Raw genomic sequence first — 22,140 nt, 5'->3', positions numbered from 1 at the left:
CCTGCCCCTGCTGCGCTTGCCTCTGTCCCACGTGGACCTTTGCTCTTCCCCACAAGCATCCATTTTCCTTGTTCTTCTGTCTCCTTCAGAGGTGGCCACCATGTTGATGAGACCTTTCCTGGGCTTTCTGTGTGGCCCCTTTGTTCTTTTCATAGTGACTTGACCTCATGGCATTCTTTAGAATTCATAAGGGACATGAGCTTTCAGCAGGATTTCTCTTCTCAACCAACCAGTCACGTCCCCCTGCTCCCCCCCCCGCCTCCACCTCCATTCTCAAAACATCAGCCATGACCTTGAGTCTTAGGGATAAGGATTTTTCTTTTATGCTTGTATTCTGGGCGTCCCTGTTTCAGCCTTGACATTGTTCTGTTGTGGGTGCTTGGAGCAGAGACAGATTTTGAGCTTTCAACATAAATTGTGTGAGCTTTAAAAAAATCTCCGCTTGACAAAATTCTCTTCCTTAAATCTTCTGTTATTACGGGCTTCTGTTGACCGGCTTTGTACTTTGGCTTCAGGTGTGAATGTCCTTGGACCCTGCTTGAGGTGCCTGCTGGTGTTACCTGTGGGTTGGATAGGTCACTGCTAAGAGCCCAGCCTTAGGTGCCTCACCTTGGGGATGTGGGTCTGTCCTGCAGCTTGCCAGCCTGGTGGCCCGAGGACCTGGCTCACGAGCACGTACGCTCCAGCTCTGGCGTCTCGGTCCTCTGGCTTGCCTGCCTTGGCCTTTCTTGGCCAGGTGCCCGGCTGCAGTGGCTGTGGGGTGAGCTCAGGTTTGCCATATGCTCCAGCCCCCGCCTCCGTTTCTGTCATGCGTCCTCTGGATTTTGTGGGCTACAGAAGGATCGGTAGAGCTGAAACTGACACCGAGTCTCCTGCTCAGTTTCACTCCCCCGGATACTGAGGCCCATGGCAGTGAGGTGGCAGTTCCGGGTCACAGAACACTCTGGCAATCAGGGGGAAGGGGGTGCAGAACCCTTTTTTAGGTATGACAGTGTAAGCCACGCTTACTCTTCCACCCAGCAGCTCTGGTCCCAGGAGTTCGAAGAAAAATCTCTACACATGCCCAAAGACAGGCACCAGGCTGTGGATTGTGCCCTTACTGGACGTGGGGTCTGTTCAAGAGACTGGTGGAAGCGATGGCTTTAGTGCCCTCTGGTGTCTCGGTGAGGAGGAAGGAAGCCGGTCCGCCTGTGCTGGCGGGTGTGGTCACCTAGGTTGGCTGTGGGGTGACAGGTGGCTCTGCAGCGACTGCCATTTAGGTGATAAAAATCCAGCCCTGCAGGGGTGCGTATGTATGTGTGTACCTGGGCGTGTAGTGTGGGGACAACAGCGAGGAACTGGGCATCGGTGGGGTGGGGGGTGCAGGACCCTCGCGGTACCCTCTGCTTGGACACTGGAATTTTTTGATTGACCTAAAATTGATGTCACATACAGTTCGCCTGTCTCACGGGCATGACATACTTGCAGTATATTCACCAAGACATGCGACCATCGCTACTCTGAAACTCCGGAACGTGTTCTTTGCCCGGAAAAGAAATCCTTAACCTATTAATGGCCACTTCCCACCCATGGCAGCTACAGAACTACTTTCTGGTCTGTGGATTTGCCAGTTCTGGACATCAAATATACCCGCTATCCGCCCCCCCCCCCGCCACCAATATCAGAAAACAGGATGCTCTGGGGAGCCTTCTGTAAGCGGAAGCGGTGTCAGGTGCAGAGCTCACCCTGCCTTCTAGAAGTGTGTGTCGTGCCTGTTGGCATTCACAGCAGATCTGCATTTGTACAGCAATAGCTTTTTTTTTTTTTTTTTTTTTTTTTAAGGGAAGCCCTATGGATTTCTTCTACTTAGCAAAAACAGGTGGTAATTTAAATCTTTTGTGGGAGCGAAGTGGCATAATGGAAACTTGGGGAAAGCAGGGGTACCTGTGAACAGAAACATCCTGTATGTGGATCTGGCCTCTGGTGTTTTCACTTAGTGCAATGTTCCCAAGGTTTACCCTCGCAGTGACATGTATCAGTACTTTAATTCCTTTAACAATTTTTTAAAAGTTTTTAATTGTGGTAAAATATAACAAATTGACCTTAAAGCATCTTGAAATGTACAAATGGATGCTATTAAATACTTTGAATTGTGTCACCTCCCCTACAGTGCCTCTGCAGACTGAATCCTCCCAGAGTGGAACTCTGTAGGGCCCCACTCTTCCTCCTCCAGTCCCTGGAGACCGCCTTTCCTCTTTCCGGCTCGGCGAGTCTGACAGCTGCAGGCGCCTCATGTAAGCACACCCCGGTAGCATTTGTCTTTTTGGACTGCGGCTGGCCTCTTGCCCCAAGCTCAGCGTCCCCCAGGGTCATCCGTGCTGTAGAGTGTTAGGCTTAACTTCCTTCTCACATTGGATGTGCAGACCGTATTTTGCTCATCCATTCGTCCATCGATTGACACTTGGGTTGCTTCCATGTTTGGGCTCTTGTGAATAAGGCTGTGGTAAACATACGAGTTCTCTTGGGTTGCATTTTTTTAAGCAACACTCCTGTATTCATGTATCTTGAATTTATAAGGAAATGGGAAGTAGAAAATCCGTGGTCACATCTAGAATTTAAATGTTTGTGGTTTCTGAGTGTCTCTGCTGGTATGGGGGACTGGCATGAGGGGAAAAAACCATCTTAGGGAATAGCATCCTTAATTTGTCTGAAGCTTCCTCAGGCCTTCCCTCTGGAATCAGGAATCCTGTCAGTCTCTGCCAGGCCAGAGTGATGGGGTTGCAGGGAGAGGGGCTGGAGTTCCTGTGGGGTGGTGTGATGTGGGGTTAAGACTGTGCCTCCCCTGCTTGCAGATGGGGAAGGAGAATGAAATATGTTAGTGCTTGTGACGCGCTTACAATAGTGCGGGGCCCTCCGTAGGCATCCCTACCTGTTACACCTGCTGTGAAGTTACTGGTGTGTCTTCCCTTCTTGCATAGTTGGCCGTCCATGAGTAGAGAGTGGGAGTGGGTGTCTGCACTCCTTTGAGAGAATATAAACTTTCTAGAAATACAGTGGCTTAGCCTATGACCTGCTGGCTGGGTTGGGATTTATTCCGTCCGTGTTCCTGTTTCTTAATTGGCTGAGGTCTAGTGCATCTACCACAGGGGTGTGAAACTACAAAAATGGATTTTTTCCCCCTGCAATGGACATGTGTTACTTTTACAATTTGAGAAAACAAAGTTATTGAAGAAACAGAGAAAACATGGAACAAGACCTAGGAGCCATGCTAAAGGTGCCTTGTCAGTTAGACGGCTTCTCCAGTAAGAGTGGCCAGTGTTGGCTGACCGGAAGTCTCGGTAAGTTGGTACATTCAGACTCAAAGACGTGTTGGCCAGCCAGGCAGGAAGCGTTGAGAATCTGACTTGTGCCCCATCTGACTTTGAACATTTCGTGAGTTGAGAGGAACAAGTTGGAAACTTGAAGGAGCTTCTAGTCTAGGTGGACAGACAAGATACACACCCTTGCCACACCCAGAGCCTGCTTCTGGCAGCCTTGCTGGCCACTTCACTTGCCGCCTTGGATCCTCCCATGGTACCCTGCAGGGTGGATGGGATGATCCCGTTTACCGACCAGAAGGCTGGGCTTCGGCCAGCTAAGTTCCTTGCAGGAAGTGGCCAGAGTGGGGTCGGAAACCAGCTGTATCTGACCACAGCTTCTGGGCCATTTGCTCTGTTCTGTCTCTCTAAGCTGTACTGGTGTGTTTCCTAAGTGCACAAGATGGAATGGCTTAGGATATGACACTAAGTCCTAGGATTGAGGCAGTTCAAAGAAATTGTCCACATGGGCTTTGGAAATTCCAGGAGTCCCTGCTAAAGACCAGGTTGTGCAGTGATTACCCAAGGATGTTTCAATCCCCGTGAATCCAGGGTTTACAGGTAACCCATTTCTGCCTTTGAGGTATATAGCCATACTGTTTTAAGAACAAATTGCAGAAGTCACACGTGATTGTTTGAAATAAGATGATTTAAAGTCAGAATGAAAGTACTGATTGCTCTCTACTGCCCCTACAGCCCAGGTTTCCAAGGTCGACATCTTGGGTGTGGCTTTCGTCCTTGCTCGGACAACCAGGGATGCACCTCGGTGGGGTCCTTCCGAGCTGTTCCTTCTACCAAAACAGAACCACACGTATTTCTGTGACTCAGTTAATGCTTGAACCTCAACACATTTGCATTTTAAAATGAGCAATTTTAAAGGTTCTGGAGCCTTCCATGTCACCTTGTCTCATTGCTGACAAGCTGACTCTCGATGAACCTCCACAGAGGACGGTCTGGCCCAAAGCTCTGTTGAGCCAGCAATCACACCACTTAGATCAGGGTGAGAACTCATTGTGTCTGGCCTGCCTAGCCGCGTGTTTCACTCCAGCAGAAGTGGTTTCCACTGTCAAACTGCTTTTCACTTAAGGGGAGGAAACACAACTCTCACGTTTCTGTCCGAGCCTCTGCTGGACTCCACCACGTGAACAGGTGAAAATGTGCTTGACGAAGGGTCTGAAGACAGTTCTGGTTCCTGCCGCCGTCGTCCCCAGCTGTCCCCGTGCGTGTGATATATATTTAGATGATCTTTCGGAAAAGAGCCGCGGCTTCTGAACAGGTGAGTGTCTTTCTCTGGAAAGACCTATGCGAGATGGGAGCTTCTGCTGAAGACCTTTCTGCCTTGAAAGAAAAGGCACCCTATTTTTAATGCTTGGGGTGAGAATATAAAACACTTGAGCCTTTTCTCTTGTTGAATCTTTGCAGGAGGTACCCTTCCCATTTTACAGAGGAAGAGACAGAGACTTATAGAAATGAAGACCTAAGTCTAAGGTCTCGCTCTCCTTGGTGGCCAAGCCAAGATTTGAACCTAGGGCTGCCCTGTGTGTCTGCCCACTCTTATGATCACACATAATTCCTTGTCTGATACTAGAAACAATAGCCCTCTCAGTCCCTTGGCTCCTGGTCCTTATGTTGAGGGTGCAGAGAACTCTGTCCTCTTTTGATAGATCTCGTTGGCATGGCCATCCCATACGAGGCCGTTCTTTGAGTAACATTCTCTTGGCTTGAGTATCACCACACAAGCCCCTTGCCTCTTTTTCTTTCTTTCTTTCTTTCTTTTTTTTTTTTTTTTAAACCAGCGAATCCTGTCTGTAAGGTGGGTGGGTTTTTATCAAGTGTTTGAAGAATTTGGTTTCAAGTTTCTGGAGAGCTGGAAATTTACAGTATTCTTATACCATCAGGCAACCAGCGGTGTCTGGGGGGTGTGGTTGCATGTAAGATGGTAGGTCTCCTTGCGAGTTTTGGCACAGGGTCTTGGAATTCTGGCATCCGTGGGAATTGGTGCCGTGTCAGTGAGGCGGCCCTGGGGGGCAGGGAGGCAGGTGGTGAGTGGGGAACGGTGTGGGAACTTGACACCAGGGAGACTTTGGTCTGTATAATAAGGTCCATCATTTACAGTGTTTAAAAAAAAAAAAAAGGCAAGAAAGAAACCCACCCAAACCTCTCTTTTCTCCTCTCTGAAATGGAATTTGGTACAGTGGTGTTTTGAGCCTTAAATGGCTCTCCCCTCTCCCTCCTCTGGGAGGCAGGGTGTCATTAGGGCTCAGTTCTCAGGAGCCCGTTGGGTTCCTGATGGCTGCCCCACAGGTGTTCCATGCTGCAGCCTGTGACTGACCACACTGTAGAGCTGGCCCCTTGCTCCCGTACGGAGCAGCCATTCCTTCTCAGTGCACCATCGTCTGTCTGTCTGATGCCACCTTCTTCCCCAGGGACTGTGTCCTGGAATCTCGTTAGAGACTCTATATTACATAAAGGTTTTTTTTGTTTGTTTGTTTTTGTTTTTAAGCTTTTGGGGACTTTCTCCCCCCAAGAGTGAAAGTAGCTGAATAGCAGCTATGGTCGTCGGTTGCCCCATCGCTGGAAACCATAACATGTTGAGTGCCGAAGGGAGCCAGCCCGCCACGGAAGCTCCCTGAGAGATTCCAGAAGCTTGCTGCCCAGGCGGCACCAGTGTAGTGACGCTGGAGTGGGGTGGGGCTGGTGGCAGTGCCCCTGTCTCCTGTCTGTGTCACAGCCCTGGGGCAGGGAGAGGAGCACTGTCCCCTCCCCACCCTCCCTCCCCGCCCGCCGCCGCCACCATCTGGCCTGAGTTCTCCTTAGCTTTTGGACCCCCTGAATTCCTGCCGGACCAAGATCTGAGCAGGGAAGTGAGGGATTCTCCATTACTCAGCCGCTGACGCTGATGGGGGCGGGCGTTGTTCTGATTCTGTCACGTGATAGCTGTCTGCCCTGAGCAACTCCCGAAACCCCCTGGGAAGTCAGTTTTGGGGGCTGTCACTCTGTCCCTCACTTGTGTATTGTGAGGACAGGAAATACTGTAGTGGAGCTTGAGCTGCGTGCGGGCTGGTAAGCACCGCGCTTAGCTGGTGAGTGGCCCCCCCCCCCAGCATCTTACTTCCGGCCGCACCGGGCCGCGTGTTCGCCTGCGTCGGGTGGCTCATCCCACAGCTTGTGGAGGTTGGCCTGTTACTATTTTACAACCGGAGGAGTCTCTGCTTCCAAAGGATGGGTGATCTCACCCAGTCCTGCGGTTTCATCATCGCTGCCCCAGTGACTGCTAACTTGATATCCCCAACTCCCCTCTCCCTGGAACTCCAGGCTCCCATGCTACTGTGTTCTGGCTGCTTTTTCTCAGACGGTTGTGTCCAACCTCACTTGTCTGAAAACCAGACTCACTCCCTCCTCCCTGTCACACCGCCCCTTCCCCAGCTCAGTACAATGGTAGCTGTGCTCTTTGAGGTTCCCGAGACCAAAATTATTGGCGTTAGTGTGACTCCTGTCTTCACCCTAATCCCACATCAAATACATTAGCATCTTTTACACATCTGGGGAGTGCTCTAGCTGGAGGTTGTCTGCTAACTGCACTCCTTGCAAAGAACGGGAAGTTCTTCGGTGAAGGGAGACCTGAGCCCTGCCCCCTGCCCGCAGCCACCACACCTGCCCTCTCCACTTCCCTGCTTATGCCACCTTCGTGTGGCTGGTAGAATGATTTTTCAGAAAAGGTCTGGTCATCCTGCCTTTTGTTCTGAACCTTTCAGGGGCTTCCTGTTTTGCTCAGAATAAAATATCCTAGCCTCCCACCCCCTGCCACGTCCTCACTCCCTCTTCTCTCTTGTATCCATTGTCCTTCAGCCTCGGTGCTTCCTTGCTGTTTCCGGGGCACCCCAGGGCCTTTGTACTTGCTCCTCCCAGGAAGGCAGTCCTTCAGGGCTTGCTGGCTCTCACTGCCACTTTATTTTGGTCTCGGCTCAGATGACATCTCCTTTGTGAACCTTTCCTCGCATGAATTAGCACTCATGCACCCTCAGTACTCATGTTTTCACCGCCCCTGTTAGCACTTCTCACAGCCTGCTCGATTAGATAGTTACTTCTTTATTTTCTGAGGCTCCACTCAAGGGTGAACTTCATGTTGGCATTCATGGTTTCTCTGCTTAGTACACCCCTCTCTGTGGTGCCTAGTGCCTGGTGTGGAACGAATCTTCAGTTGCTAGTTGTTGCGTGAATAAATACAAGACCCGTTCAAGGTCACTCACGGGGGAGCCATGCAGCCGGACTTGGCACTGGGTCTGATTGCAGAGCCCACGCTGCCTTCTCGAGCGTGCTCTCCCCTTGCCGTAGCCGGCACAGGGAAAATTCTGGACGCTGTTATTATGAAGAGTGTTTCCTTGGCTGGAACAACTGTGGATCCCTGCTGTCTGGTAGGGATCATTGTCACTGCACCCGGGAGGGACCTTTCTTCTTTAGAACCTTTGGGTGTCCCAGATTTCCCCTCCCGCCAGACCGGGCTGCCGTTCCGGGACCTGGCACACAGCCTTGTGTCCGTCAGGACGTTCAGGGGAGCCATCTCGGAACTCAGAGTGGGTCTTTATCTTCTTTAGCCACTGGCGTCTCTCTCACACTGTTTGCGTCTGGGGTCATGCTAAGTTTGTTGAAATTGGAAGCAAAACAGTAACCTTATCATACTGTTTGCCATGCTGCTCTCCATGGTCTTGGAAATTTTGCTTAAACTAATTTAGGCAGAAAACCCCATGTGTTCTCTGGTGCCTGCCTGTGAGACCAGCACAGTGTCTGCTGCTTTCAGATGACTTACCTCAGACACCCGGACGGAAATGGCAGGCTGCAGGGACGTGAAAAACTGTGTCATGCTCGCTAAGTTTAAGTGACCTGCCAACGCAGCTGACAGACCCACAGCTTTTCTGGAACATGAAAAATCGTTCTGATTGAAAGTAAGTGTTTCTGTGCTCCCACCAAACAGTTTCGGTGTCTGTTTGGATTTAAAAAGAGAAGGCCTCCAGGTTGGGCCAAATTTTCCCATTTGGAATCTAAGCTACACAAAGGCCATAGCCCTCTTCCCCTCCGGCCCAGGCTTGAGACAGCCAGACGGAGTCGTGGATGGAGGCCGCAGTGAGATGGTGCCTTTGAAGATTCATGGTGAATTCTCCCGTGCTGGGTCCCCTGCAGGGCTGTCGCCGTTGCGTCTCTGTGAGCTCCTGCTGTCCGTGGATGCCGCTCTCAGGTTTTGTCCAGCGCGTTAAACGTGGCTCTTCTTTCACGTTTGGGCCTGTCTCTGCACTTGGGCTTTCTCAGTAGTTCCATTTCGGATAAGGAACTGAAAGTACCCAGTCCCGTAGGTGGAAGCTTCTGTCTTGTTGGGTCCTGCCCGCTGCCTTTGGCTCGTGGGCCTTGACCAGGGCAGGCTGTGGAGGTGCGGACGCCGGCTGGTAACTCCGATCATGGGACAGAAATGTCAGCGATGGGACTGTAGGCCGAACACTGCCCTGCGGACCGGTTTTCAAGCCTTGCGTTCTTGAACTCAGGAGCAGCTGTAGCTGATAGGAATACGGAACCTCGTTTCCCTCTTGGGCGAGTAAGTCGGCATTCTCTGCATTTCAGACCAGTAGATCCCTCACAGGAGACGTGCGTCTTTAAAACCCCCATCACCGCCTTCAGCTGGATCCGTCACAAGTGCTTGTGTTGGCTGCGGAGACTGGACTTTCCGCATTCAACCACAGCTGACGCTCGCCCCGCGGAGGGGCTGGTTGGGGGATGTGCACAAAGTGTGGGACAGGGGTGTAACGTGCTGATTTTGGCTCTCAAACAACTGGATGTCACTTGGGCTTTGACTGCGTTGCCTTCCTTGAGCACTCAGATGTTCCACTGTTCCCACGGCAGGTGAAGTCTTCTGGGCTGAAAAATGAACAGTTGAGACGCGGTGCTTGTAACATTTCAACTAATGACATGACTGGCCTCTCCTGCCTCACCACGTGCTCGCCTTGCCAGTGGAGAGGTGGAAGGTGTCTGGCCAGTTAAATGGCTCCTTTCAGTTTCCTAATAACCCTTACGCCATGGAGATAGTTCGGCCAAGTGCAGCTCTGTGTTGTCCTTTTCATAAGCGTCATCCCTGCGGAACTGTTCTGTCGTCCTTGCAACTCCAGGGCCTGAGTCAGGTCCCACCCACAGTGCTCTCTGGGGAAGTACCCGTTGAATGATTAAAGGTACTGTGTTGTTAATCTTCTGCCGTGTAACAAATGACCCCCAAATTCAGCTGCTTGAAACCACAAACATGGACTGATTTCCATTTGTGAGGGGGAGGAACCCCGGGGGGGCTCGACTGCGTGCTCGGACTCTGAGTCCCTGCCAGAGCTGTGGTTAATGCTCTCAAGGATTGATGGGGGAGGGTCCGTGACCACTTGGGGGGCTGCTGGCAGACCCCAGACTGCCGGTGGATACATCGTGGGTCTCTCCATAAGGCTGCTCCTGAGATGGCAACTGGCTTTGCTCACAGAGCGGGTGCGGGCACCAAGACAGAGGCTTGTAAACTTGATCTTAGATGTGACAACTCATTTGCGGTGAGTGAGTCCAGCCCGTGCTCACAGGTGGAGACCAGGAGGGAGGGATCACTGGGAGCTGTCTGAGAGGCCGCCTTTGGGGGGGGGGGAAGCCTGCTACAGCTGGGGTTCGTTACTTAGCATTTTATACACGGGATGGAAGTTTCTGGCCTGCTTGTTAAAGCTGTGCGAACTGAACCCGGGCAACAGGAGGTCACATAGTTGGGGGCGAAGGTCGGCTGGTTAGTTTCTAAGAGACCTTTTATAAATTCATGACTATCTGGGGTCTGTTTCCTCGTCTTGAAGGTTAAAAAGCTTCCTCACGCATCTGCCTCCTTCGGCGTGGGACACTGTGGCCTGCTCTTAGATGTGCCTCCAGAGGGCCTGCTGGTCTGAGGGGTGAGGGCCCACGGCTGGGTTTCAGAGTGTGAGCGGTGCAGATGTGAAGCAGGTTAGATGGCTGTGTCTTGCTGATCAGCAGGATCTCCTGGTGGAGGAAGGCAGCCTCGCTCAGGCACAGATCAGGTCATTGGGAGCGCACCGGCCGGCAGGCCCTGCTGTGCACACATCTGTCATGCCTTAGATGTGTCCTAGCGCCGGGCTTCGCGAGTCAGCCTCACACAGCTTCGTGCTGGGGTGTCCGCCCTGCCTTGGTGGGCGCTGCTGCTATCTGGCCACACTTTTCTAAGTGCAGCCTCCTGTCAGATTCTGTTTTCTTACTTAGAATCCAATGCGATGTTCTGTTGTTGAAATCCAGCACTGGCACGTAGCCTTGCCGTGGAAGACCCGACGCTCCTAGTCGCCTCACCTCTGCCGTGTCCCTCTCCCCGCAAGCAGCTGCTTCCAGCCTTGGAACAGGTGGTTCTGGGAGCTCTTTTGATGTCGCTGAACAGTATCGTCTGCTGCTGCTTGTTCTTTGCTCAGCCGAACGTGTTCTCCATTGATTTCTCGCCGTGGAACGTGAGGGATCGCTCTTCTGTCCCTCCAACCCCCAGCACAGGCACACCATCATTTTGGTTTGATTCCTGGGCCATGAATACATTGCTCGGACTTGGAAAACGCCCTCCAGCTGAGCTGGGAGGTGTGTGATCACTATTTTCACACAACTTTTAAATTTCTTTTGAGTTAATATTTGAAAAAAACATTTTGGTTCATGCTGTATGAACTCATTGGTAACCCAAATGCAGGTGCTCTCTCACGGAAATCTCTGTTAAAAACAGGGCACCCGTCCATTCAATCCTGAGACAATCTCTCCTGCAGTCCTAGGACCACTGTGGCTGGAGGAGGTCTGGCTGCTCCACAGGCTGGTTCCTCTGGTTCGTGGCTCCCACTGCTGCTCCTTTATTTAGAGAAAGTTTATGGGCCCTGGAGTGCACGATCTGCACAAGGTTGTGCCACATCCCACCTCTCTCCGAATCCAGTGTGTTCTGTCACCCCAAAGAGCAGCCCTATCCCCATGAGCGCCCCATCTCTCCCCCTTCCCGGTTCCTGGAAACTAATACGTGTTCTTGACATTGCCCACGAATGGGGTCCCGCTGTCTGTGGCCTCTTGCAGCTGTTGTGGCATCTTCCCCTTCTCAGGATGCTTTCCGGGCACAGCCGCGTTGTGGCAGGGCGCCGTGCTTCGGTCCTTTTATGGCCGAGTTCTAGTCCATGGTAGGGACAGACCGCAGCGTGCTGACCTGCCTGTCCTCTGTGATGGCCTTGTGGGTTGTGCCCACTTTTTGGTTGTTATTAGCAATCTTCTCACTTTCATGTTGTATCCTCTATTTCCTAGAACATCTGTTTTTTCTTAGATTTCTTCTGTTTTGTTTGGGGGGCAGGTGAAGATTTTGGAAAGTTTGCACGTCTGAGGATGTTTTCACCTTCTTAGCACTGGGCTTGTCTTGGTACAGAATTCGAGGTCGGAAATACTTCCCCTCCTGACGTTAACAGGATCACTTCCTTGCTTTCTAGCATATAGCGGTGGTGTTCAGAGACCCCGTGTCCTTTCTGGTTGTGCTTTGTGAAAGGGCTCCTCCATGTGCCCCTTGTTACTCGTGTTCCAACACTCCCCTGCGAGGCCCGAGTGTGGCTCCCCCACTGCGCCGTGCGCTCGGTGAGCTTCTCTGTCTCCACATGCCTGTCTCTCAGTCCTGGGGTGTTTTCTTGAATTAAATTTCTGATTTCCTTGTCTGTTAACTCCCCGCCTCCCCCATTTCTTGGGTTCTTCTGAAATGATAACTCTCCATTTACCTTCTTTGTTTTCTGTCTTGTTATCCTTTGGCTCTCTTGAAATTTTCTTACCTTCTCTCCTTTGTATCCGGTGTTCCATTTCCTCTATCACAGTTTTGCTTTGCAGAAGAGTTTTTTTTTTCTTCATCCCCTCTGTGTGTCCTTCTTTTTTTCTTTTTAAATACCTCTCTGTACCTTTTTCAACTATACCATCTTCTCGCTCTGGGATTATTACCGATAGTTTGCTTTTCGAGTGTTCTTTTTCCCTAACTTGGGTCTTTTTCTTAGAACTTGTTTTCCTCTGTCTGTTGATTCTGGTCCCCGTTTTCCATCTTAAGAGCTCATCGCAGCTGTGAGGTGCTTTCCTGCCGGCCACTCAGAGGTAGACGTGGGATGCTAAGAAGCGGACGGAAAGCGGTGCTCAGCTCCTGGTGGGGCGAGCGGGCTCTGCCATTTCACTGGAGAGACCCCATGGGTCCCGTTGGGCCTTTTTCTTCAGCCTCTTACGTTCCTAGGACCACGTTTCCCCCTCCCTGCTTAGAGGTAGGTGTGTGCTGACGGGCGGCTGCTCTGGGCATTGGCGAAGCACGCAAGTTCAGCAGGTTCGTTTCCTCTGTTTCCCGCCGGGTACCCAGACCTTCAGCTCAGTCCGGTGCTACAGGTTTATTTTCTCCGGAGAATAAACCTCTCGTTTCCTGCAGATTGCTTCTTAAACAGACTTTGTATCTCTTCACTTTGAGCTCCATGTGTATCTCCACGTCTAGAAGTGCCTCGTATTAGCCGTTTACCTGCCGTTTGCCAGTTGTCACACGTTAACCAGGCCAGATGTCGCTGCGGCCCCACTGGAGCCAAGAAGGAGGCTTTTGCAGGCCTGTCACACGCCTTTCACCAGTGATCCGCCCGCTTCTCAGCTTCTAGAATTTTGTTGTCTCGTTTCCTCTCTCATTCTTGTTTTTCTCAAGGGTGATGCTGCGAGCATTTTAAAAATGGGTATTTCCATGGGACTCTGAGAGGATGGGAAGGTAAATTAATGTATCCAGTCTGTCAGCTCTAATGGAAAGCCCTTGAAGTGTTCTCTTCATACCTATTTTGGGTTGTGGAGGGTCCCTGGGTCACACTCCACAGCCGTGCCTGCAGCCGTCGGGACTGCTGGGGTGGGAGCGTCTTCAGGTTGGTTCCAGCATGTTGGATGTTGTCATTCAGGGCTGTGCTGCTTTTGGGCTTTGAGCTCATTGTGACCTGATGGAGGTTTAGCAGAGGGAACTGATGGCAGAGCTGCAGGACCCCCACTTCTGCTCAGCCTTGGCCCACTTGCTCTCCCCAGGCTCTCAAATCCCTGTTGCGGGAGGGCCGGCCTTCATGACCATCTGCTCACGCTCTGGGGGGCATCCGGGACTTTCCTCTCCTGGAACACACAGGGAATGGAATCTGCTTAGTTGATGCTTGTTTCTGCACTGGGGGCTAATCCCTCTTCCTGATACATGCCACTGGGGGACTTCCTTCCTGCCCTTGTTCCCCTGATTTTCTTGGAATTCGCCTGCTCATTCCCGGTCCTAACTTCCTGCTCTTCCCCACGAAGTGAGCATTTGCGGATGTGTCTCTGAAAGGAGGAACAACCACCCACTGGTGTCTACTGTGCTAATAATTCCCACATTGATCTGGGAGCCAGTCTCTTGTTAGGATGTCCTTGTGTTGTCATTATGCATTGATTTTAGAGTTTCTCCCGAAGCTGCCTAGCTTCCGCTCAAAGTACGGTTTATAAATGGCAGTTCTTAGCGACTCTACCCGTACTCTGACCCCCTCTGCCATTGACGTCTGCTGTGGACAGACAATGCTGCACTGGGGAACTTTCTTGTTAGAGAGAAAGAAATTGAACCACTGCAAAAGATGGAAGCGTAGGCTCTTCTGTTAATGCGTTGTCTGTTTTGCCCTGGAACCGGAAGTATTAACAAGATTATTCCCCAGACTCACGTGCATCTGTCTCTGTGACCGTTCTTCCATTTGTAAATACAGTTTATTATTCACTTCATTGTACTCGGGTGAAAATGCTGCAGAATTGAAGTCATTAGTAGCCGTGATCGCTGGGCTCACACCCCCTGCTCTCCCCCCCTGCCCTAAAAAGAGCTTTCTCATTGGAGAAGCCATTTGGCAAGAAGAAAAAATTTTTTTTTTACTGGGAGAATAACTTCCAATGACTGCTAAAATATTTACGGGGTTTCTTTCTTTCCCTAAAGTTGTGCCAAATCTTTGGAGCGTTGATGGAGAAGTTACAGTCGCCGAGCAGAAGCCAGGCGAAGTGGCAGAGGAGCTGGCGAGCTCCTACGAGAGAAAGCTCATCGAGGTAAGGCCGGCGCTGGCCCGTGTGCGTTTGCTCCCAGGGTCGGCTGCCTTGGGGACGTTGTGGGAACAGGTCCAGCCTGTTCCGCAGATGTTAGCAGTAGAATCAGACACTAGTCCCCTCGCACTGCCAACGATACAAAACGCAACGAGGTAGAAACATGAAACTTGGTGAAGAAAACTAAGAGCTGGTTCTTCAGAAAAATCTTAAATTAGACACTTTCGGTGCCTGTGGCAGGGGGATAGAGAAAACACAAACATGTCATGTTAAACAGAGGAAAACAAACGCACTCTTGGATTTGGAGGAGATGAAAAGCGGGAGAGGCTGTCACAAACAACTTTGATCCAGATGAAAGTACAAATATGGGTGACATGGGCTGTTTCCCAAGACAGTGTTTATTTATCAAAATTAATTGAGGGTGTAGCCTACTTACCTGGAGAGCATCCAGAAATGGGAAGGAAGTTATAAAAATAAAGGTGGTGCCCTGGGAGGTAGCAAACCTGAGTGGTTTCATAGCGGTTTCTAGAAAGCCTTTCAAGGTATGTACAAACAGCCCGTTGCTCTTTGTACCTCCCTCAAAGCCTTCTCTGTATCTTTACGTGTATCTGTGTCTCTGTATCTTGGTTCCAGGGCACATTACTTCAAAAGAACAAAAACTGCCAAAGAGCCTAGAAAAGAAACCGTGGACCAGTCTCAGTCGTGCATCAGGGCATAAAAATTCTAGCAAGGTATTGCCCAGTCAAATCCAGTTATGTATGGAAGGACCGATCCCCATGAAATAGGGATTAATTAAGGATTTCAGGGATGACTCAACGTTAGGAAATTCATCAAGTCAGCCCCGTGATTGATTAAAGGCTGAACACCAGATAGAGATCTTCTGGTACCAAAGAGTCATTCGATAACATTCCTCATTCGTACCTAACAAAATACTTTGTATTGAAGTAGAGCTGACACACAGCGTTGCGTTACTTTTAAGCACACAACATACTAATTTGCTAGCTCCCTGATATTCTTGACAAAGGAGAAGGGCACTTCTTTGATAGGATAACGTGGTTTTTTTTTTTTTTTTTATCAGAAATCGTTAATCGCTGCCGCAGTCCGTGGTGAAGCTACCTTTTCAGATAGGCAACTCATCCATAGGACGTATATGCATACGTCGAGGTGTGTGTGTGTGTGTGTGTGTGTGTGTGTGTTGTGGTCATAGGTGTGGCATTCACGACGAGTCGTGAGTGTTTGTACACGTACGTGCATGTAAGTGTCTACACCTGAGTGCTTTGTGAATATTCTGCAGTGCACTTGATGTGTGGAATCAGAAACATCCCTGCCGTTGCCGTGGAGACATAGCTGACCTCAGGGTAGGTTTTAGAGGCCGGGCCCTTTGCAGAGGAGCCCCCAACGCTTGTTCCTGGTTCAGCCTCACAAGCTTGCCGTCTGTTTCACTGGGTTCCTGGTGACCTCTAAGGAAGGGAGGTGAGAAACAATTTGAATTCTAACTCAAGGGAGCCCAAAGGGGCATGAGCTGGGGTTTGGTCTTAGCATAATAGGCGGATAGGGGAAGAGTGACAGACCAGGATGGAAGGACCCGGGGGCTGGGTTGGGGGACTGTCCCCTACTGGCCTGTCCTCACCCCCATGCCAAACCTCACAGGCTTACCCAGTGGGGTCATTGACCGCAGTTGGTTGGTGGTGGTGCCGGGTGCTGGATCAACATTCCGTTCTCAGAAAGCCTGCGTAGAGGGAGGAATGGGCCGTGTACCCTCAGGGTTGTGTCAGCCTGTGTGTCTCCCCTGGGACCTCTAGTGCCTGGAAGGCAGAGACCATGTCCTTTTTGTCTGGGTATACTCTGCGATCATTTCTTGGCAAATGGTAAATGCTAAATAGCCTCGAGTGCAAGTGTTTTCACGTTCCCCTAGGACACGGATGACTCAGGTTTGCTGAATGACTGCAGAGCTGATGAGCTCCCATGGCCAGGTGCTTGGTTATAAGGACTTGGTCAGGCCTGCATGTAGTTTGGAGGCTGGTGCTCATGTCCTGGGGCTCCTGTGAGCATGCTGAGCCCTGGGTGAGGGTGGGAGGGGCAGTGATCCACATGTAGGTTTCCCCAGGTAGGAAGCTGACAGGCTCATCAGCCACTCCGGCTCTGGAGGGCTCAAGAAGACTGTGACTCACCCCTTGACCCACTGAGCAAAGCACCATAGTTCATTGGTTGGGTGGCAGGTGCGTCAGATGATCAGGTGTTTTTTGAGTTCCTGCTTTCTGCACGGGGAATGGCAAGGACAGAGGTCCTGCACAGGGAGAGTTGGCACGTTCAAGGACCAGAAAGGAGACCTGCTAGGTCTGGAACAGAGCAGGTGGGGAGAGCGGTGGCTCTGTGGCTGCTGACGTGCGTGGGCCAGATGATGGTGCCTTGGAGGCTGTGTCGTGGCCGTGCCGCCGCCCTCTTTGATCGTGACAGAGTCTCACCATTTCTCTACAGACTTGAGGGATGCAGGGAGGATGATGGCGTGATGCGAAGTGACTGTCCTATCCCCGTGCATTGGTGTTCTTGTTAGCTGTCACATCAGAGGGAGTGGTGGTGGGGGTCTCTCCTGTTAGCCTTCCTGTCTGGTCCTCTGGGACCCCCTTTCCCAGTAGTAGAGTGGGTGGCTGTTGTCGAGGAGCTGAGAGAGCTGGGAGCCTGAAGCAGAGGTGTTCTCCTTTGGCATTTACTACCCTGGGCTGATTTTTCATTGCTTCCTGATGGCAGAGTGAGTGGCCAGTGATCTTTCCTCTGACACTGTCGTTAGCATCTCATTATCCGGAGACCTTTGTGGAACCCTTCAGGTTGGCAGTAATCAGGCGCTTTCCAACGTTTTTTGTGAGGCTTATCTGTCATTTAGTCAATTGTTGGTTTTTACCAAGGGCTTCTAAACACATGTTGGCTGGAGTAATGAAAGCCTGTGGGGGAGGCATTGACACACTTCTTTCCCTAGCAGAAGGGCAGAAGAAGAGGCATTGCATTTTATGTCATAGGACTATTCAAAGAACCCCAGTAGTCAAATTACTCTTTTGTGATTCATCCCAATGAAGATGGAGTTCCTGAACATTCCTTCTCTAGATGCCTCTCAGAGCCCTAAAACCACCTCGTGTGCCTACACACACATAGGCTGCACATGCCACACGAGTGTTCAGTGACCTGACCCCTAGACCCCCGACATCTCGGTGCCCAGAGTCAACACTGTAAGCCATCCTGTAGTGGCTGGAGATCATCGGGGACCAAGGACTGGAGGTGGAGAGATTGTTCTTGACGCCCTATGATGGTTCGCTTTTGAAAAAGAGAAGGGAAGCAAAATGCTGGTAGGTGGAGGTTCATCTGGCAATAGCCACTGTGTTGGGGCAGCCAGGCGTCCAGTGCACACCCGTTTCCAGGCCCTGCACTCGGGCTTTCAGGTAGATCAGCTCACGTGGTGTTCAGCAGACTTTCTCAAGGAGGGTGCCGTTGCCAGATGGAGCTATGAGAAACTGAGTAAAGTGCCCAAGTTCTCGGCTTGGGTAGGAAGCAGGCAGGGCTGGATTTGACTCACCCAGGCTGTCCAGCAGCATAGCACGAACCTGTATTCTGTCTGCCGGCTCTGGAAGGCCACGCTCATGGGAGAAATCAAAGGTGGACCTGGCAGAGAAGGGACCGGCACTGGTCACGGTGGAGGGCATAGGTGCAAGGAGGAAACCCAGCAGAGAAGAGGGAGGCTGCGGCCCGGGCAGAGGGCAGCAGTGCCGGGAGGGGCACACCCCACTCTCTTGAGTTACAGCAGAAGGGAGTCAGCTCCCAGAGGCCGGAATTACCTGCTTCTGAAACAAACGTAGTAGAACGCCAGTCTGGGAGCTCCTCGAGGGAACTGTAGATGATAACTTTTTAATTGTGTGTTAATTGCCTAACACGGTTCCAGCATCCAGTAGGCGCACAATAAGTATTGAACAGAACGACCGTCTGCTGAGAGGTTCGGCTCTTCAGTGTCCTGTTTACAGCGAGTGGAAGATGGGAATTGGGAAATCCCGGACGGAGCATGCATAGTACAGGGCCCTGTAGCTCAGGGTGGAGGGCTGGTGGGAGTTCGCTGGGTTCTTCAGAGGAGGCAGGCTCTTCTAACACTCAGTTTCAGGAGGAGTTTTAGCCCAGAGAGTCTGGAGAGCACCCTGAGGGACAGATGGACAGTTCCAACAACTTAAGCATGTGTTTACGGAGGACCTTCTAAGTTAGCCGGGCTTTGTCTTCCTTCCTCCTCTTTTCAAGGTTCGCCCACCCCCAGGAGCAACAGAGTTGATGCTTCCATGAGGTGAGTCATGGAAGATGGGAGTCGAGGCAGCGATGGTCCTGAAAGGGCATTTACCTACCTAGATTGACTTTTCTTCTTACTTAGTGGCAGCGTCATGGGTGTTTCATCGGTGGGTAGCATTAGCTCCTCATTGCCCCCAGGCTGTGTGTAGGTCACAACGCTGGGTGAGAGGCAGTGCGTATCTTGGGGAGGCTCCCAGCCCAGGGGGTGGGACAGACTGACTGAGCAGCGTCGCGCAGCTGGGCTAAAGTGCAGACGTCCAGTGAGGCCTCGTGGGCTCCTAGAGCTATGTCCTCGCCGTTCTGCCAGCTCAGGCCCTTTACAGGAGCTTCTAGAATATGTTCCTCGCTTTTTCTTCAGGGCTGTAAGTACTGAAGGTTGGGATTTCTGCTGTAAACTTCCCCATCTGTCTTGAAGAGGGAGACATCAGGGGAATTTGTTGTCACCAAGGGTTTTGAAGAGGAAAGATAATGGATGTGCCCATGAAAGACCTAGGATTCTTCTTTACCTTTTTTAGTACAATTCCTTTGGTTTAGACTCTTGGCAGAGATATTCCCATTCTCCAGCAGTTGCTGTCAACAAAAACGTAAGGCAGTTGAGGGAATTTGGAAGGGGAGGTGAACCATGAGAGACTATGGACTCTGATAAACAATCTGAGGATTTTGAAGGGGCGGGGGGTGGGAGGCTGGGGGAGCCAGGTGGTGGGTATTAGGGAGGGCACGGATTACATGGAGCACTGGGTGTGGTGCAAAAACAATGAATACTGTTATGCTGTAAAGAAATTAAAAAAAAAAGATATTGGAAAAAAATAAAAAATAAAAAGTTAAAAAAAAAAAAAAAACCTGTAAGGTGGGTGGCATTTGGACTTTGATCCTGCCTCTCTTCAGCCCCGCCTTCCACGGCTGTGGTTGGGCCAGGACAGCTGTCCCCATCAGACAGACTGCAGATCTGTGGGTTGCTGCCACGTGTTCTGGGGGGCGCTCTGGTCTTTACACCTGCATTTCTCCGTTAGTAAAACGAAGCCAGTGATACCTGCTGGCAGGGTCACGTTGAGGATTGAACAGAAAGAATGTAGTTCAGTGCCTGTACTGGATGGGAGATATTTCTGTGCCTTCATTCCTCCCTTCAGACTTTTTTTTTTTTGAATGACCCCTCACCACAGCTTGCTGTCGTAGTGTGAGGAAATCCAGGTTCCCCGCCCTTCTCTGGCCCGGGGGCAAGAGTGTGCCAGAGCTGAGGCCCACAGGGCTGTTAGTCCTGTGTTCTTCTAGTAGCAGCCTCCTGATTGCTCTTGTGGTTCCTCTTGAACTTGCTGGAGCTGTTCTGGTTCCAGTCCTTTCTCTGAGCCAGTTTCTCCCAGTTCTGTTTACAGTAATTATTGTTTCATTGTTAAGTTCTCATCTGTTTTCTTTTACTACCATCCAAGTGCCCTAGCTCATAGGAAGCTTTCTATCTACATACAGTTAACCCTTGAACAAAATGGGCTTGAACTGAGTGGGTCCACTCACAGGGGGATTTTTTTGATAAATACAGTATCGTACTGCATTTTTCTCCACACTTTTTCTTTAGATGACTTTAAGTATACAGCACATACAACATACACAATGTATGTTAGCTGACTCTGTGCTTGATAAGGCTTCTGGTCAACAGTAGGCCATCAGATTTCGGGGCAGTCAGAAGTCACCTGCGGATTTTTGATGGTGCAGAGGTTGTACCCCAAGCTCCTCATTGTTCAAGGGTCAAGTGTGTGTGTGTTGGGGGAGGGGAGACAGAATATGATCAGTAGATGATGTCATTTCCCCGTCTGGCCTCTGCGTACCGGGGCTCCTTTACACCTGCCTTCTTTGTACCTAAGTTTTGATCTACAGCCGCATGTCCGTGCTGTCGAGTCACCCCGGGGCCCCGTGTTGCAGTACTGCCAGTTCATCCTCTGCAAACAGATCTGTGCTTCCTCCCATGTGCCCAGACTCGGCGAGCTGTTGATTGATTTTTCAAATTACAGGATACTTATCATTTACTGTATGAGTGTAGTTAGTCCCTGAATTTTTGCTCATGGGTGAAATAAATGGTATATTAGCAACATTTATTCTCATTATAATGGCAGGTTACTATTAATGGGAAAGTAAGCTCAAGCTGGTAAGGAACACATTCGTAATCACACGCTGCAGATAACTGTGAATGTGATCATCATTTCAATAAAATGTAAAAGGTCCTGAGGCAGCCGGGACCTTGGGAGTGGTAACACCAGCAGCGCTTGCTTCATAAATTGGCGCTAGTGGCATCCATCGTGCGTGATGTATCAGAGTCATCTTTATACAAAAGAAAGATGAGCTTTTGAATAAAGTATCGGATTCCACGTAAGGACTCAGGCTAAAGAACTCAGAGTTGAGATCTACATTAAACTGACGCTCAGAACGAAAAGCGCGGTGTGACTTTGTTTTCAGTATTTTAGTCACAAGGTGCTGAGTGATGGAGACCAGGCTCTCACCTCCTTGGGCAGGGGTTGGGCAGGGGGGAGAAGTTTTCTCATGAACCAAGACAGTTGAAGTGCTTGTTAGATATGAGTGAAAACTGGTGAGGAGTTGGGGTAGGTGTAATTCTCACTAAAGTATGAACGACTAACAAGACGAAACCTCCAAGGAATTCTTAAAATCTTCTTATGGAAAAGTCGAAACATGTACAAAGCCAGAACAGTCTCATGAGCCTCTGTATTTCTTCTTCTTCTTCTTCTTTTTTAACATTTTATTTATTCATTTGACATGGACAGAGAGATCACAAGAGGCAGAGAGGCAGGCAGAGGGCGGGGGGCCGAGCAGAGAGCCCGATGCGGGGCTTGATCCCAGGACCCTGAGACCATGACCGGAGCTGAGGCAGAGGCTTTAACCCTCTGAACCACCCAGGTGTCCCAAGCCTCTGTACTCCTTACGTGGCTTCAACAGTTAGATGTAACTGCTGACCATTCTTCCCTCATCGTGATCCCAGTCTACTCTGCAGTGTCTCATGGTATTTTGAAGCAAACCCAATTTCATTCTGAAGTATTTCAGAATATACTTGTAAAAGCTAAGAGCTCTTAAACAAACAGACCCACACAGTCCCATTAAAAAGTCTTTAAAGGAGGCCTCTGCCAGTCCTGGTGAATCTCAGATGGAAATATCAGTAAAGGGACTTCTTTGAATAGGGCACCTTATAGGGGGCCTCCTGCTTTTATAGATCCCCTTCTCAGGGGACAAGGAACCTTAGCCTCTAGGTCATGCCAGGTGGCCCTGCCCAGCCCGTTTCTTCCTCTCTATTCTGCCCTTGACGTGGTTTGTACGGTGCTCGCAGTTGGTTTTAGCCGTAGCTGTGTCACCAGCACAGCTGCCCTGGCTCTTGGGGGTTGAGGAATTTGAAGATGAG

General features: G+C 50.6%; 1 protein-coding gene across 3 annotated transcripts in view; it reads left to right on the top strand.

The window, feature by feature from the left end:
• Window positions 1-22,140, top strand: part of LOC111156281 (sorting nexin 29) — a 475,698-nt gene that overhangs the window by 234,209 nt on the left and 219,349 nt on the right. For all 3 annotated transcript variants that reach the window (XM_022517058.1, XM_022517057.1, XM_022517059.1), the window contains one exon: window positions 14,329-14,435. In XM_022517058.1, coding sequence (XP_022372766.1) covers window positions 14,329-14,435 — 107 coding nt within the window. The remainder of the gene's footprint in view (window positions 1-14,328; window positions 14,436-22,140) is intronic.

The sequence above is a fragment of the Enhydra lutris genome, unplaced genomic scaffold (genome assembly GCF_002288905.1).
Source record: "Enhydra lutris kenyoni isolate GAN:26980312 unplaced genomic scaffold, ASM228890v2 scaffoldscaffold45, whole genome shotgun sequence".
Classification (NCBI taxonomy): domain Eukaryota; kingdom Metazoa; phylum Chordata; class Mammalia; order Carnivora; family Mustelidae; genus Enhydra; species Enhydra lutris.
The sequence above is the reverse complement of the archived record's forward strand: the minus strand, read 5'-3'. Positions and strand labels throughout refer to the sequence as shown.